At 51.6% G+C, this 11,727-nt stretch overlaps 1 protein-coding gene across 1 annotated transcript in view; it reads right to left on the minus strand.

The window, feature by feature from the left end:
* The window catches only part of znf142 (zinc finger protein 142), a 40,934-nt gene extending 34,449 nt beyond the window's left edge, over nt 1–6,485 (minus strand). The window contains exons 1-3 of the mRNA XM_078403250.1: nt 6,314–6,485; nt 3,477–3,873; nt 454–1,119 (exon numbers count right to left, since the gene is read on the minus strand). Coding sequence (XP_078259376.1) covers nt 454–1,119; nt 3,477–3,798 — 988 coding nt within the window. The 5' untranslated portion in view covers nt 3,799–3,873; nt 6,314–6,485. The remainder of the gene's footprint in view (nt 1–453; nt 1,120–3,476; nt 3,874–6,313) is intronic.
* Between the last annotated feature and the right edge of the window lie 5,242 nt (nt 6,486–11,727).

The following is an 11,727-nucleotide window of genomic DNA, read 5'->3' on the forward strand; positions in this document are numbered from 1 at the left end:
CTCAGGCAGCAGCTCTACCGGGCGGCGCGGTGGCGCAGCAGTAGAGTTGCTGCCTTACAGCGAATGCAGTGCCGGAGACTCAGGTTCGACCCCGTCTACGGGTGCTGTACTGTACGGAGTTTGTACGTTCTCCCCGTGACCTGCGTGGGTTTTCTCCGAGATCTTCGGTTTCCTCCCACACTCCAAAGACTTGCGGGTTTGTAGGTTAATTGGCTGGGCAAATGGGATAGTGTTAGTGTGCGGGGATCGCTGGTCGGCGCGGACCCGGTGGGCCGAAGGGCCCGTTTCTGCGCTGTATCTCTAAATCTAAAAAAATCAAAAGCTACCGCTGCACCAGAGGATACCAGGTTTTATTTTGACCCGTTGTGGGACGCAAGCGGGCAGATTGTCCTTGCCAGCATGAGAGTGGTGGCCTAGCGCAAAGCCACACGATAAACCGTGCAAGGTACCCACCTGAATGCGCAGTCAAGTGCTTCTTCAACACCTTGCGATAGCGGCAGGCGAAGTCGCATCTATTGCAGGTGTAGGCGGCCTTGTCTCGGTGCATGGCGCTGTAGTGCTTGCTTAGGTCCCGGGGGGCACAGCTGTGGAAGGGGCAGAGATCGCAGCTGGACGTCTTGGTTTTCGCCCGGCCATGCCTCTTGTGCTGCGCCAGGAGCGTGGCGCTGGGGCACGCCACGTCGCACCGGTCGCAGCGGAACGGCAAGTGGACGCAGCTGTGGTCAGCCAGCCCCGCCGCGGTCCGGAACGTCAGCCCGCACGAGCCGTGAGGGCAGGAGGCGGCCGCAATTCCGCTGCCGTCTGCCGGCGGCCCGGCCGCGGCCCCGGAGAGTCCATCGCCGCCGCCGCGGACGGGGCAAGGGTCTTCCATCCACGGCCGGCCAGTGGCCGAGCTTGACCCCTCGTCCGTCTCTCCCTCCAAGCCGGCGCCGGCCGCGCCACGCTTACACCGCGCCGACCGGGGACGTTTGGCCCGCGGTCTGGCCTGGTCACCGGAGCCGGGAGACCGAGGGCGTTTGGTGTGAAGCCGGAGGTGGTCGGACAGCCGCTCCTGGTCCTCAAAGCTCTCGTCGCACTTGTGGCTGCAGCAGAGGCCCTCCACATGGGTCACAGCACCTGCTGAGAACATGAACCATCCGTCATGGAGTCACACGGCACGCACACAGACCCTTCGGCCCAACGCGTCCTCGCTGACCAAGAATGCTAGTCCCATCCGTTCAGTTCAGTTCAGCTTAGTTTATGTAGAAAAGAACTGGAGGTGCTGGTTTAAATCGAAGGTAGACACAAAATGCTGGAGTAACTCGGCGAGTCAGGCAGCATCTCGGGAGAGAAGGAACGGGTGACTTTTCGGGTCAGACTGAAGAAGGGTCTTGACCCGAAACTTCACCCATTCATTCTCTCCCGAGATGCTGCCTGACCCGCTGAGTTACTCCAGCATTTTATGTCTACCTTCAGTTTAGTTTATTACGTGTGCCAAGCTTTTTGACACATTCTATCCAGTCAGCGAAACGACAACGAACAAAAGACAATCTGCCCGTGTTTGGCCCATATCCCTCTAAACATCGTGCACGTGACAATAATAAAATAAACCTTTCCTATCCATATGCCTGTCCAAGTGTCTTATAAATGTTATACTCAACTATCTCATCTTGCAGCTCGTTCCGTACACCCACCACTCTCTGTGAAAAAGTTGCTGGAGTAACTCAGCGGGTCTGGCAGCATTTCCGGAGAGAAATGATGGGTGACGTTTCGGATCGAGACCCATTTTCCGAAGAAAGGTCCTGACTACCTTGGGACTATCTTTGGTCGTACTTTACTGGCTTCATCTTGCACTAAACGTTATTCATTTATCATATATCATTAGAATCATTTCTCATTAGAAGGATGAGAGGAGATCTTATTGAAACGTATAAGATTATTAAGGGGTTGGACACGTTAGAGGCAGGAAACATGTTCTCAATGTTGGGGGAGTCCAGAACCAGGGGCCACAGTTTAAGAATAAGGGGTAGCCCATTTAGAACGGAGATGAGGAAAAACTTTTTCAGTCAGAGAGGTGTGAATCTGTGGAATTCTCTGCCTCAGAAGGCAGTGGAGGCCAATTCTCCGAATGCATTCAAGAGAGAGCTAGAGAGAGCTCTTAAGGATAGCGGAGTCAGGGGGTATGGGGAGAAGGCAGGAACGGGGTACTGATTGAGAATGATCAGCCATGATCATATTGAATGGCGGTGCTGGCTCGAAGGGCCGAATGACCTCCTCCTGCACCTATTGCTTATATAGGTCACGTGTGGCGGCGCCTAACGGCTGCGGCTCACTGGCAGTCTGTTCGTCTTTTTTCCTTTTTTTTTGTTGTGTGTCGGTGTTGGGATGGTTTTTGTTTTTGTTTTATGGCTGTGTATGTGTGGGGGGGTGGGGTGGGGGGTGGTGGGGGAAACCTTTCCTTTTTAGGTCTCTTCCACACGGTGCGGGGCGCGGCTCGGCCGCGGGACTTCCATCTCCGCGGGGCCTTCCATCGCCCGGTGTGGCTCGGCCGCTGGACTTTACACCGCTGGTGCGGCTCGGCCGCGGGACCTAACATCACCCGGTGCGGCTAGGCCGCGGGACTTAGCAGCGCTGGTGCGGCTCGGCCGCGGAACCTAACATCGCCCGGCGCGGCCGCGGGACGGTTCAGCGCCAGGTGCGGCTCGGCCGCGGGGCCTTCCATCGCCCGGCGCGGCTCGGCCGCGGGACTTTACATCGCTGGTGCGGCTCGGCGGCGGGACCTAACATCGCCCGGTGCGGCTCGGCGGCAGGACTTAGCAGCGCACGGTACGGCCGCGGGGCCTTCCATCGCCGGCTCGGCCGCGGGACTTTTCAGCGCCACGGGGACTTCCATCCCCTTTCGGGGACTGAGCGGGTCGGTCGGGGACGAGCTGTCTGTCCGTGGGCGTGGGGAAGAGAGTGGAAGTTTTGTTGCCTCCATCACAGTGAGGGGGTGTTTGGAGTCACTGTGATGGATGTTTGTGTTGGGGTCATGTGTCTTGTGTTCTTTTTTTTTGTTGTTTTTTTTTTTTGTGTGTGACTGCAATGTAATTTCGTTCGGTACCTTGGTACCGAATGACAAATAAAGCTCTGTATGTAAATGGCTCGATTGTAATCAGGTATTGTCTTTCCACCGAATGGTTAGCACGCAACAAAAGCTTTTCACTCTACCTCGCTCGGTACAGATGACAATAAACCCGAAACATCACCAACTCTTTTTCTCCAGAGGTGCTGCCTGACCTGCTGAGTTACTCCAGCACTCTGTGAAACGTCACCTATCTATGTTCTCCAGAGATGCTGCCTGACTCGCTGAGTTACTCCAGCACTCTGTGAAACGTCACCTATCCATGTTCTCCACAGATGCTGCCTGACCCGCTGAGTTCCTCCAGCACTTTGTATCTACCCGTGGGTAAAAACTAGCATTCGCTGTTGCTTGTTATTACTGTAAGCTGAGCTACCTGGCTGGTTGTCAGCACATCCCATGGTTTCATCCCGTTGCTCTGCCGGCTTCGTCCCTCGAGTGCTTTCCGACATCTGCTGCTCGGACGCCACAGTCACCACCAAGGCCACGGTGTGCTGCACGTCCTTGGGGCCAGGCTGGTGGAGACACCCGGCACTCTGCCCGTCCACCCCTGGCACCATGATGTCCACCGACTCCGCGTGGAAGCACCCGTCTCCCTGGAGAGAAGGTGGCGGTCCATCGATCCCGAGGAGCGCGTAGTCCTGCTCAGGAACAAAGGCCGCGTAGACACTGTCACTGTCCGCCACCTCATCTTCCATCTTGACGTGCACACCTGCCTGCGACGGTCCCCCCCCCTGGTCCCTGGCACTCTTGGGTCTTCTCAGAACTGAATCCTGTTACAGATCAAAAAATGGTTTTAGTTTAGTTAGTTTATAGATGCAGGCCCTTCGGCCCACCGAGTCCGCGACGACCAGTGATCCCCGCTCATTGACACCAGGGACCATTTACATTTATACCAAAGCCAATTAACCTGCAAACCTGCACGTCTTTGGAGTGTGGAAGGAAACCGGAGCACCCGGAGAAAACCCACGCAAGTCACGAGGAGAACGTACAAACTCCGTACAGACAGCAACCGGAGTCAGGATCAAACCAGGGTCTTTGGTGCAGTAAAGCAGCAACTCTAACACTGCGCCACCCTGTTGTGTAGGAAGGAACTGTTAATAGACAATAGACAATAGCTGCAGGAGGAGGCCATTCGGCCAGCACCGCCATTCAATGTGATCATGGCTGATCATTCTCAATCAGTACCCCGTTCCTGCCTTCTCCCCATACCCCCTGACTCCGCTATCCTTAAGAGCTCTATCTAGCCTCCACTGCCTTCTGAGGCAGAGAATTCCTGTTGATGCTACTTTAAACCAAAGATAGACTCAAAATGCTGGAGTAACTCAGCTTGTCAGACAGCATCTTTGGAGAAAAGGAATAGGTGATGTTTCGGGTCAAGTCCCTTCTGCAGAAGATCTGAAGAAGGGTCTCGACCCGAAACTTCACCTATTATTTTTCTCCAGAGATGCTCTCTGACCCGCTCAGTTACTCCAGCTTTTTGAGTAACTCAGCGGGGACAGGCAGCATCTCTGGACTGAAGAATCCTCCAGCATTTTGAGATGAGGAAAGACTTTTTCACCCAGAGAATTGTGAATCTGTGGAATTCTCTGCCGCAGAGGGCAGTGGAGGCCAATTCACTGAATATATTCAAGAGAGAATTAGATTTAGCTCGATGGGCTAACGGAATCAAGGGATATGGGGGAAAAAGCAGGAACGAGGTACTGATTTTAGATGATCAGCCATTATTATATTGAATGGCGATGCTGGCTAGAAGGGCCGAATGGCCTACTCCTGCACCTATTTTTCTATGAATGGTCTTATTCTGCTCCTATGACCTTATAAACATAGAACGGTACAGTATAGAAACAAAGAACTGCAGATGTTGGTTTACACCAAAGATAGGCACAGAGTGCTGGAGGAACTCAGCGGGTCAGGCAGCATCTGTGGAGAACATGGATAGGTGACGTTTCGGGTTGGGACCCTTCTTCAATCTGAGGCGCATCCTCCCTCCCGAGGCGACCTGCACCATCTACCCTGCACCATCTACCCTGCACCATCTACCCTGCACCATCTACCCTGCACCATCTACCCTGCACCATCTACCCTGCACCATCTACCCTGCACCATCTACCCTGCACCATCTACCCTGCACCATCTACCCTGCACCATCTACCCTGCACCATCTACCCTGCACCATCTACCCTGCACCATCTACCCCGGGTGTTCTCTCCTCTCCGTTAGGCTCCCTTTCTCCCTCAGGGATCTCCCTGAGGCGCACCCTATCCCCTCAGGGCCACTGCGACCCCTCGGGCGTCCACCCGCCACACCTCGGGTGCATCCTCCCCCCCAGGGCACTCTCCCCCCCCCACCCCCCAGGGCGCTCCCTCCCCTCTAAGGTGCTCCTTCCCCCCCTGAGGCGCTCCCCCCTCTCCCTCTAAGGCGCTCCCTCTCCTTCCTGAGGCGCTCCCTACCCCCCTCCCTGAGGCGCTCACCCCACTCCCACTTGAGGCGCTCCCCCCACTCCCTGAGGCGCTCCCTCCCCTACTGATGCCCTCCCCCCCACTCCCTGAGGCGCTCCCTCTCCCCCTCCTCCCCACTCACTGAGGCGCTCCCTCCCCCACTGATGCACCCCCCCTGAGGCGCTCCCTCCCCCACTGATGCACCCCCCCTGAGGCGCTCCCTCCCCCACTGATGCACCCCCCCTGAGGCGCTCCCTCCCCCACTGATGCCCTCCCCCCCACTCCCTGAGGCGCTCCCTCTCCCCCTCCTCCCCACTCACTGAGGCTCTCCCCACCCCACTCCCTGAGGCTCTCCCCACCCCCACTCCCTGAGGCGCTCCCTCCCCACTCCCTGAGTGAGGTGCTCCCTCCCCCCCACTTCCTGAGGCGCTCCCTCTACCCCCCCTGAGGCGCTCCCTCTACCCCCCCTGAGGCGCTCCCTCTCCCCCCCTCCCTCCCCACTCCCTGAGGCGCTCCCTCTACCCCCCCTGAGGCGCTCCCTCTCTCCCCCTCCCTCCCCACTCCCTGAGTGAGGTGCTCCCTCCCCACTCCCTGAGTGAGGTGCTCCCTGCCCCCCACTCCCTGAGGCGCTCCCTCTACCCCCCCCTGAGGCGCTCCCTCTCCCCCCCCCCTCCCTCCCCACTCCCTGAGGCGCTCCCTCCCCCCCAGCCAGGCCCCGCGGCGACCCCTCGGGCGCCCGCCCGCACCCTCTCCCCGCGCGGCGCTCCCTCACCCTCCTCTCCTCTCCTGCGGGGCCGCGCTCGGTGCTGGCGTCGGGGCCGCGCCCCGTGTGTCGGTGGCGCGCCCGGGGGGGTGTCGGGGGCGCGCTCGGTGTCGGGGCCGCGCGCCGCGGGCGGGTTTTGGTTTTTTTTTTCCCGCCCGCCCGCACTGACCGTTCGTCTTCTCCGCGGCCCACTAAACGCCTGATGGTAAATCGCTTGCTCCACCGATGCTGGGGGAGGGGGGGGATCTTCTCGCCTCCACCAGCATTCAGCTGATTCACAAATGCGTGAAGATCAACCTCTGGGCCGTTAAACTTATCATACCCGGAGGTTTTTTGTTAAATTATTATTTATTTTTTATTTTTCCTCAGGCACTGGGTTAGACAGCTTTCCCCATCCGAAGGCCCTCCTCCACCGCACTGCCAGCCGTTGGCGTCACGTGACGCGAACGCCGCCGCCGCCGCCGCCATCTTGGGTTAGGGAAAATGGATGGGCGTGGCCTGGAGCCCACGTTGGAAAAGGTGTCATGGCGGCTGTAGACCATGTGCCAATAATGGATGTTGGAGTTAGCACCTTCTAATCCTCTTGCAAGAAGCCAGGCAGAGCCCTGGGAAGTGTTGCTCAGTTTTAATTTAGTTATTTTAGTTTAGGGAGGCTGTTTGGGTGGAACTCAGAAATGAGAAAGGTTTAGCAACACTTATCGGGGTGTATTATAGACCGCCAAATAGGGAACGAGAATTGGAAGAGCAAATATGTAAGGCGATAGCAGATATTAGTAGTAAGCACAGAGTAGTGATTGTGGGTGATTTCAATTTTCCGTATATAGACTGGGAATCACATTCTGTTAAAGGGCTGGATGGTTTGGAGTTTGTAAAATGTGTGCAGGATAGTTTTTTGCAGCAATACGTAGAGGTACCTACCAGAGAAGGGGCAGTGTTGGACCTCCTGTTAGGAAATGAGATGGGTCAGGTGACGGAGGTATGTGTTGAGGAGCACGTTGGGTCTAGTGATCACAATGCCATTAGTTTCAATATAATTATGGAGAAGGTCAAATCTGGACCAAGGGTTGAGATTTTGGATTGGAGAAAGGCTAATTTTGAGGAGATGAGAAAGGATTTAAAAGGAGTGAAATGGGACATTTTGTTTTATGAAAAGGATATAATAGAGAAATGGAGGATATTTAAAGGTGAAATTTTGAGAGTACAGAGTCCTTATGTCCCTGTTCGGTAGAAAGGAAAGAATAATAATTTGAAAGAGCCGTGGTTTTCCAGGGAAATTGGACACTTGGTTCAGAAAAAGAGGGAGATATACAATAAATATAAGCGGCAGGGAGTAAATGAGGTTCTTGAGGAATATAAAGAATGTAAAAGGAATCTTAAGGAGGAAATTAGAAAAGCGAAAAAAAGATATGAGGTTGCTTTGGCAAGTAATGTAAAAGTAAACCCCAAGGGGTTCTACAGATATGTCAATAGCAAAAGGATAGCGAGGGATAAAATTGGTCCATTAGAGAGTTAGAGTGGACAGCTATGTGCTGAGCCGGAAGAAATGGGGGAGATATTAAACAATTTCTTTTCTTCAGTATTCACCGAGGAGAAGGATATTGAATTATGTGAGATAAGCGAAACAAGTAGAGTAGTGATGGAAATTATGAGGATCAAAGAAGAGGAGGTACGGACACTTTTGAAAAATATAAAAGTGGATAAGTCTCCAGGTCCTGATAGGATATTCCCTAGGACATTGAGGGAAGTTAGTGCAGAAATAGCAGGGGCTATGACGGAAATATTTCAAACGTCATTAGAAACGGGGATGGTGCCGGAAGATTGGCACATTGCGCATGTTGTGCCTCTGTTTAAAAAAGGTTCTAAAAGTAAACCTAGCAATTATAGACCTGTTAGTTTGACGTCTGTGGTGGGAAAATTAATGGAAAAGATACTTAGGGACAATATATATAATCACATGGATAAACAAGGCCTGATTAGAAACAGTCAACATGGATTTGTGCCTGGAAGGTCATGTTTGACTAATCTTCTTGAAATTTTTGAGGAGGTTACCAGGGAAATTGATAAGGGCAAGGCTGTGGATGTTGTCTATATGGACTTCAGTAAGGCATTTGACAAGGTTCCACATGGAAGGTTGATTAAGAAGGTTAAATCGTTGGGTATTAATAGTGAGGTTGCAAGATGGATTCAACAATGACTGAATGGGAGATACCAGAGGGTAATGGTTGACAACTGTATGTCAGGTTGGAGGCCAGTGTCTAGTGGAGTACCCCAAGGATCTGTGTTGGGTCCACTGTTGTTTGTCATTTACATTAATGATCTGGATGATAGTGTGGCAAATTGGATTAGTAAGTATGCAGATGATACTAAGATAGGTGGTGAAGTTAATAATGAAGTAGATTTTCAAAGTCTACAGAGAGACTTGGGCCTTTTGGAAGGGTGGGCTGAAAGATGGCAGATGGAGTTTAATGCTGATAAGTGTGAGGTGCTGCATTTTGGTAGGACAAATCAAAATAGGACGTACAGGGTAAATGGTAGGGAATTGAGGAATGCAGAGGGATCTGGGAATAACTGTGCATTGTTCCCTGAAGGTGGAATCTCATGTGGATAGGGTGGTGAAGAAGGCGTTTGGTATGCTTGCCTTTATAAATCAGAGCATCGAATATAGAAGTTGGGATGTAATGTTGAAATTGTACAGGTCATTGGTGAGGCCGAATCTGAGTATGGTGTACAGTTCTGATCGCCAAATTATAGGAAGGATGTCGACAAAATGGAGAGGGTACAGAGGAGATTTACTAGAATGTTGCCTGGGTTTCAGCACTTAAGCTACAGAGAGAGGTTGAACAGGTTGGGTCTTTATTCTTTGGAGCGTAGAAGGTTGAGGGGGGACTTGATAGAGGTTTTTAAAATTTTAAGAGGGACGGACAGAGTTGACGTGGGTAGGCTTTTCTCTTTGAGAGTGGGGAAGATTCCAACAAGGGGACATAACTTCAGAATTAAGGGACAAAAGTTTAGGGGTAACATGAGGGGTAACTTCTTTACTCAGAGGGTGGTGGCTGTGTGGAATGAGCTTCCGGTGGAAGTGGTGGAGGCAGGCTCGATTTTATTATTTAAGAGTAAATTGGATAGGTATATGGATGGGAGGGGATTGGAGGGTTATGGTCTGAGAGCAGGTAGATGAGACTAGGTCAGAGAAAGTGGTCGGCGTGGACTGGTAGGGCCGAACGGGCCTGTTTCCGTGCTGTAATTGTTATATGGTTATATGGTTTAGTTTATAATTATTATTTTTTAATTTTATCAAGGTGTATTAAAAAACCATGAGAGGAAAGGATTTTAGCATTTTGGCCTTCATCGGTCAATAGACAATAGATGCAGGAGTAGGCCATTCGGCCCTTCCAGCCAGCACCGCCATTCAATGTGATCATGGCTGATCATTCTCAATCAGTACCCCGTTCCTCCCCATACCCCCTGACTCCGCTATCCTTAAGAGCTCTATCTAGCTCACTCTTGAATGCATTCAGAGAATTGGCCTCCACTGCCTTCTGAGGCAGTGAATTCCACAGATTTACAACTCTCTGACTGAAAAAGTTTTTCCTCATCTCCGTTCTAAATGGCCTACTCCTTATTCTTAAACTGTGGCCCCTTGTTCTGGACTCCCCCAGAGCCCTGGGGAAGTGTTGTTCAGTTTTAATTTAGTTATTTTAGTTTAGTTTATTGAAGGTATTTAATTTAGTTATTTTAGTTTAGTTTATTGAAGGTATTTATTCACAAAATGCTGGAGTAACTCAGCAGGTCAGGCAGCATAAAAAAAAATTTTTATAAATCATATAGCAGAAGTAGGCTCTTTGGCCCATCGAGTCTACCCCACCATTGAACCATGGCTGATCTATCTTTCCCTCTCAACCCCACACATTATCAGTTTCATAAACTGCTTCTTCCCCACTGTAATCAGACTATTACATGGACATCTCAAAAACTAAGGGGGTGGTCCCGATCTCCAAACCTCTCTCATTGAAACACTTGCACTATTTTATCTAAACTTTCTCAGACTGAGGTCAGTCTGAAGAAGGGTCTCGACCCGAAACGTCACCCATTCCTTCTCTCCTGAGATGCTGCCCGACCTGCTGAGTTATAATAACCATATAACCATATAACAACTACAGCACGGAAACAGGCCCGTTCGGCCCTATCAGTCCACGCCGACCACTCTCTCTGACCTAGTCTCATCTACCTGCTCTCAGACCATAACCCTCCAATCCCCTCTCATCCATATACCTATCCAATTTACTCTTAATTAATAAAATCGAGCCTGCCTCCACCACTTCCACCGGAAGCCCATTCCATACAGCCACCACCCTCTGAGTAAAGAAGTTACCCCTCATGTTACCCCTAAACGTTTGTCCCTCAATTCTGAAGTTATGTCCCCTTGTTGGAATCTTCCCCACTCTCAAGGGGTAAACGCCTACCCACGTCAACTCTGTCCGTCCCTCTTAAAATTTAAAAAACCTCTATCAAGTGCCCCCTCAACCTTCTACGCTCCAAAGAATAAAGACCCAACCTGTTCAACCTCTCTCTGTAGCTTAAGTGCTGAAACCCAGGCAACATTCTAGTAAATCTCCTCTGTACCCTCTCCATTTTGTCGACATCCTTCCTATAATTTGGCGACCAGAACTGCACACCATACTCCAGATTCGGCCTCACCAATGCCCTGTACAATTTTAACATTACATCCCAACTTCTATATTCGATGCTCTGATTTATAAAGGCAAGCATACCAAACGCCTTCTTCACCACCCTATCCACATGAGATTCCACCTTCAGGGAACAATGCACAGTTATTCCCAGATCCCTATGTTCCACTGCATTCCTCAATTCCCTACCATTTACCTTGTACGTCCTATTTTGATTTGTCCTACCAAAATGCAGCACCAGCGTTTTGTGAATAAATACCTTCGGTTTGTACCAGCATCTGCAGTTAGTTTCTTACACTTAGCTTAGTTTATAATTATTAAGAAGAGCAAAGAAGGCCCGCCAGCGGCTCTTTTTCCTGAGAAGACTGAGGAAGTTTGGCATGAACGCCAGCATCCTCACAAACTTCTACAGATGCACCATCGAGAGCCTGCTGACGGGCTGCACTACAGTCTGGTACGGGAACTGTTCTGCCCACAGCCACAAATCACTACAGAGAGTTAGTGGTGAAGACGGCACAGCACATCACTGGCAACTGTCTCCCGGCCACTCAGGACATGTTCTACTGGCGGTGCCTGCGGAAGGCACGCAGAATCATCAAGGACCACAGCCACCCAGCACGCAGGCTGTTCTCCTTGTTACCGTCAGGCAGACGATATGCGCGTACCACCAGACTTAAGAACAGTTTCTACCATCAGGCCATCAGGCTTCTGAACTCATAAACACATTTCAAATCA

The sequence above is a fragment of the Rhinoraja longicauda genome, chromosome 8, assembly GCF_053455715.1.
Source record: "Rhinoraja longicauda isolate Sanriku21f chromosome 8, sRhiLon1.1, whole genome shotgun sequence".
NCBI classification, from domain to species: domain Eukaryota; kingdom Metazoa; phylum Chordata; class Chondrichthyes; order Rajiformes; family Arhynchobatidae; genus Rhinoraja; species Rhinoraja longicauda.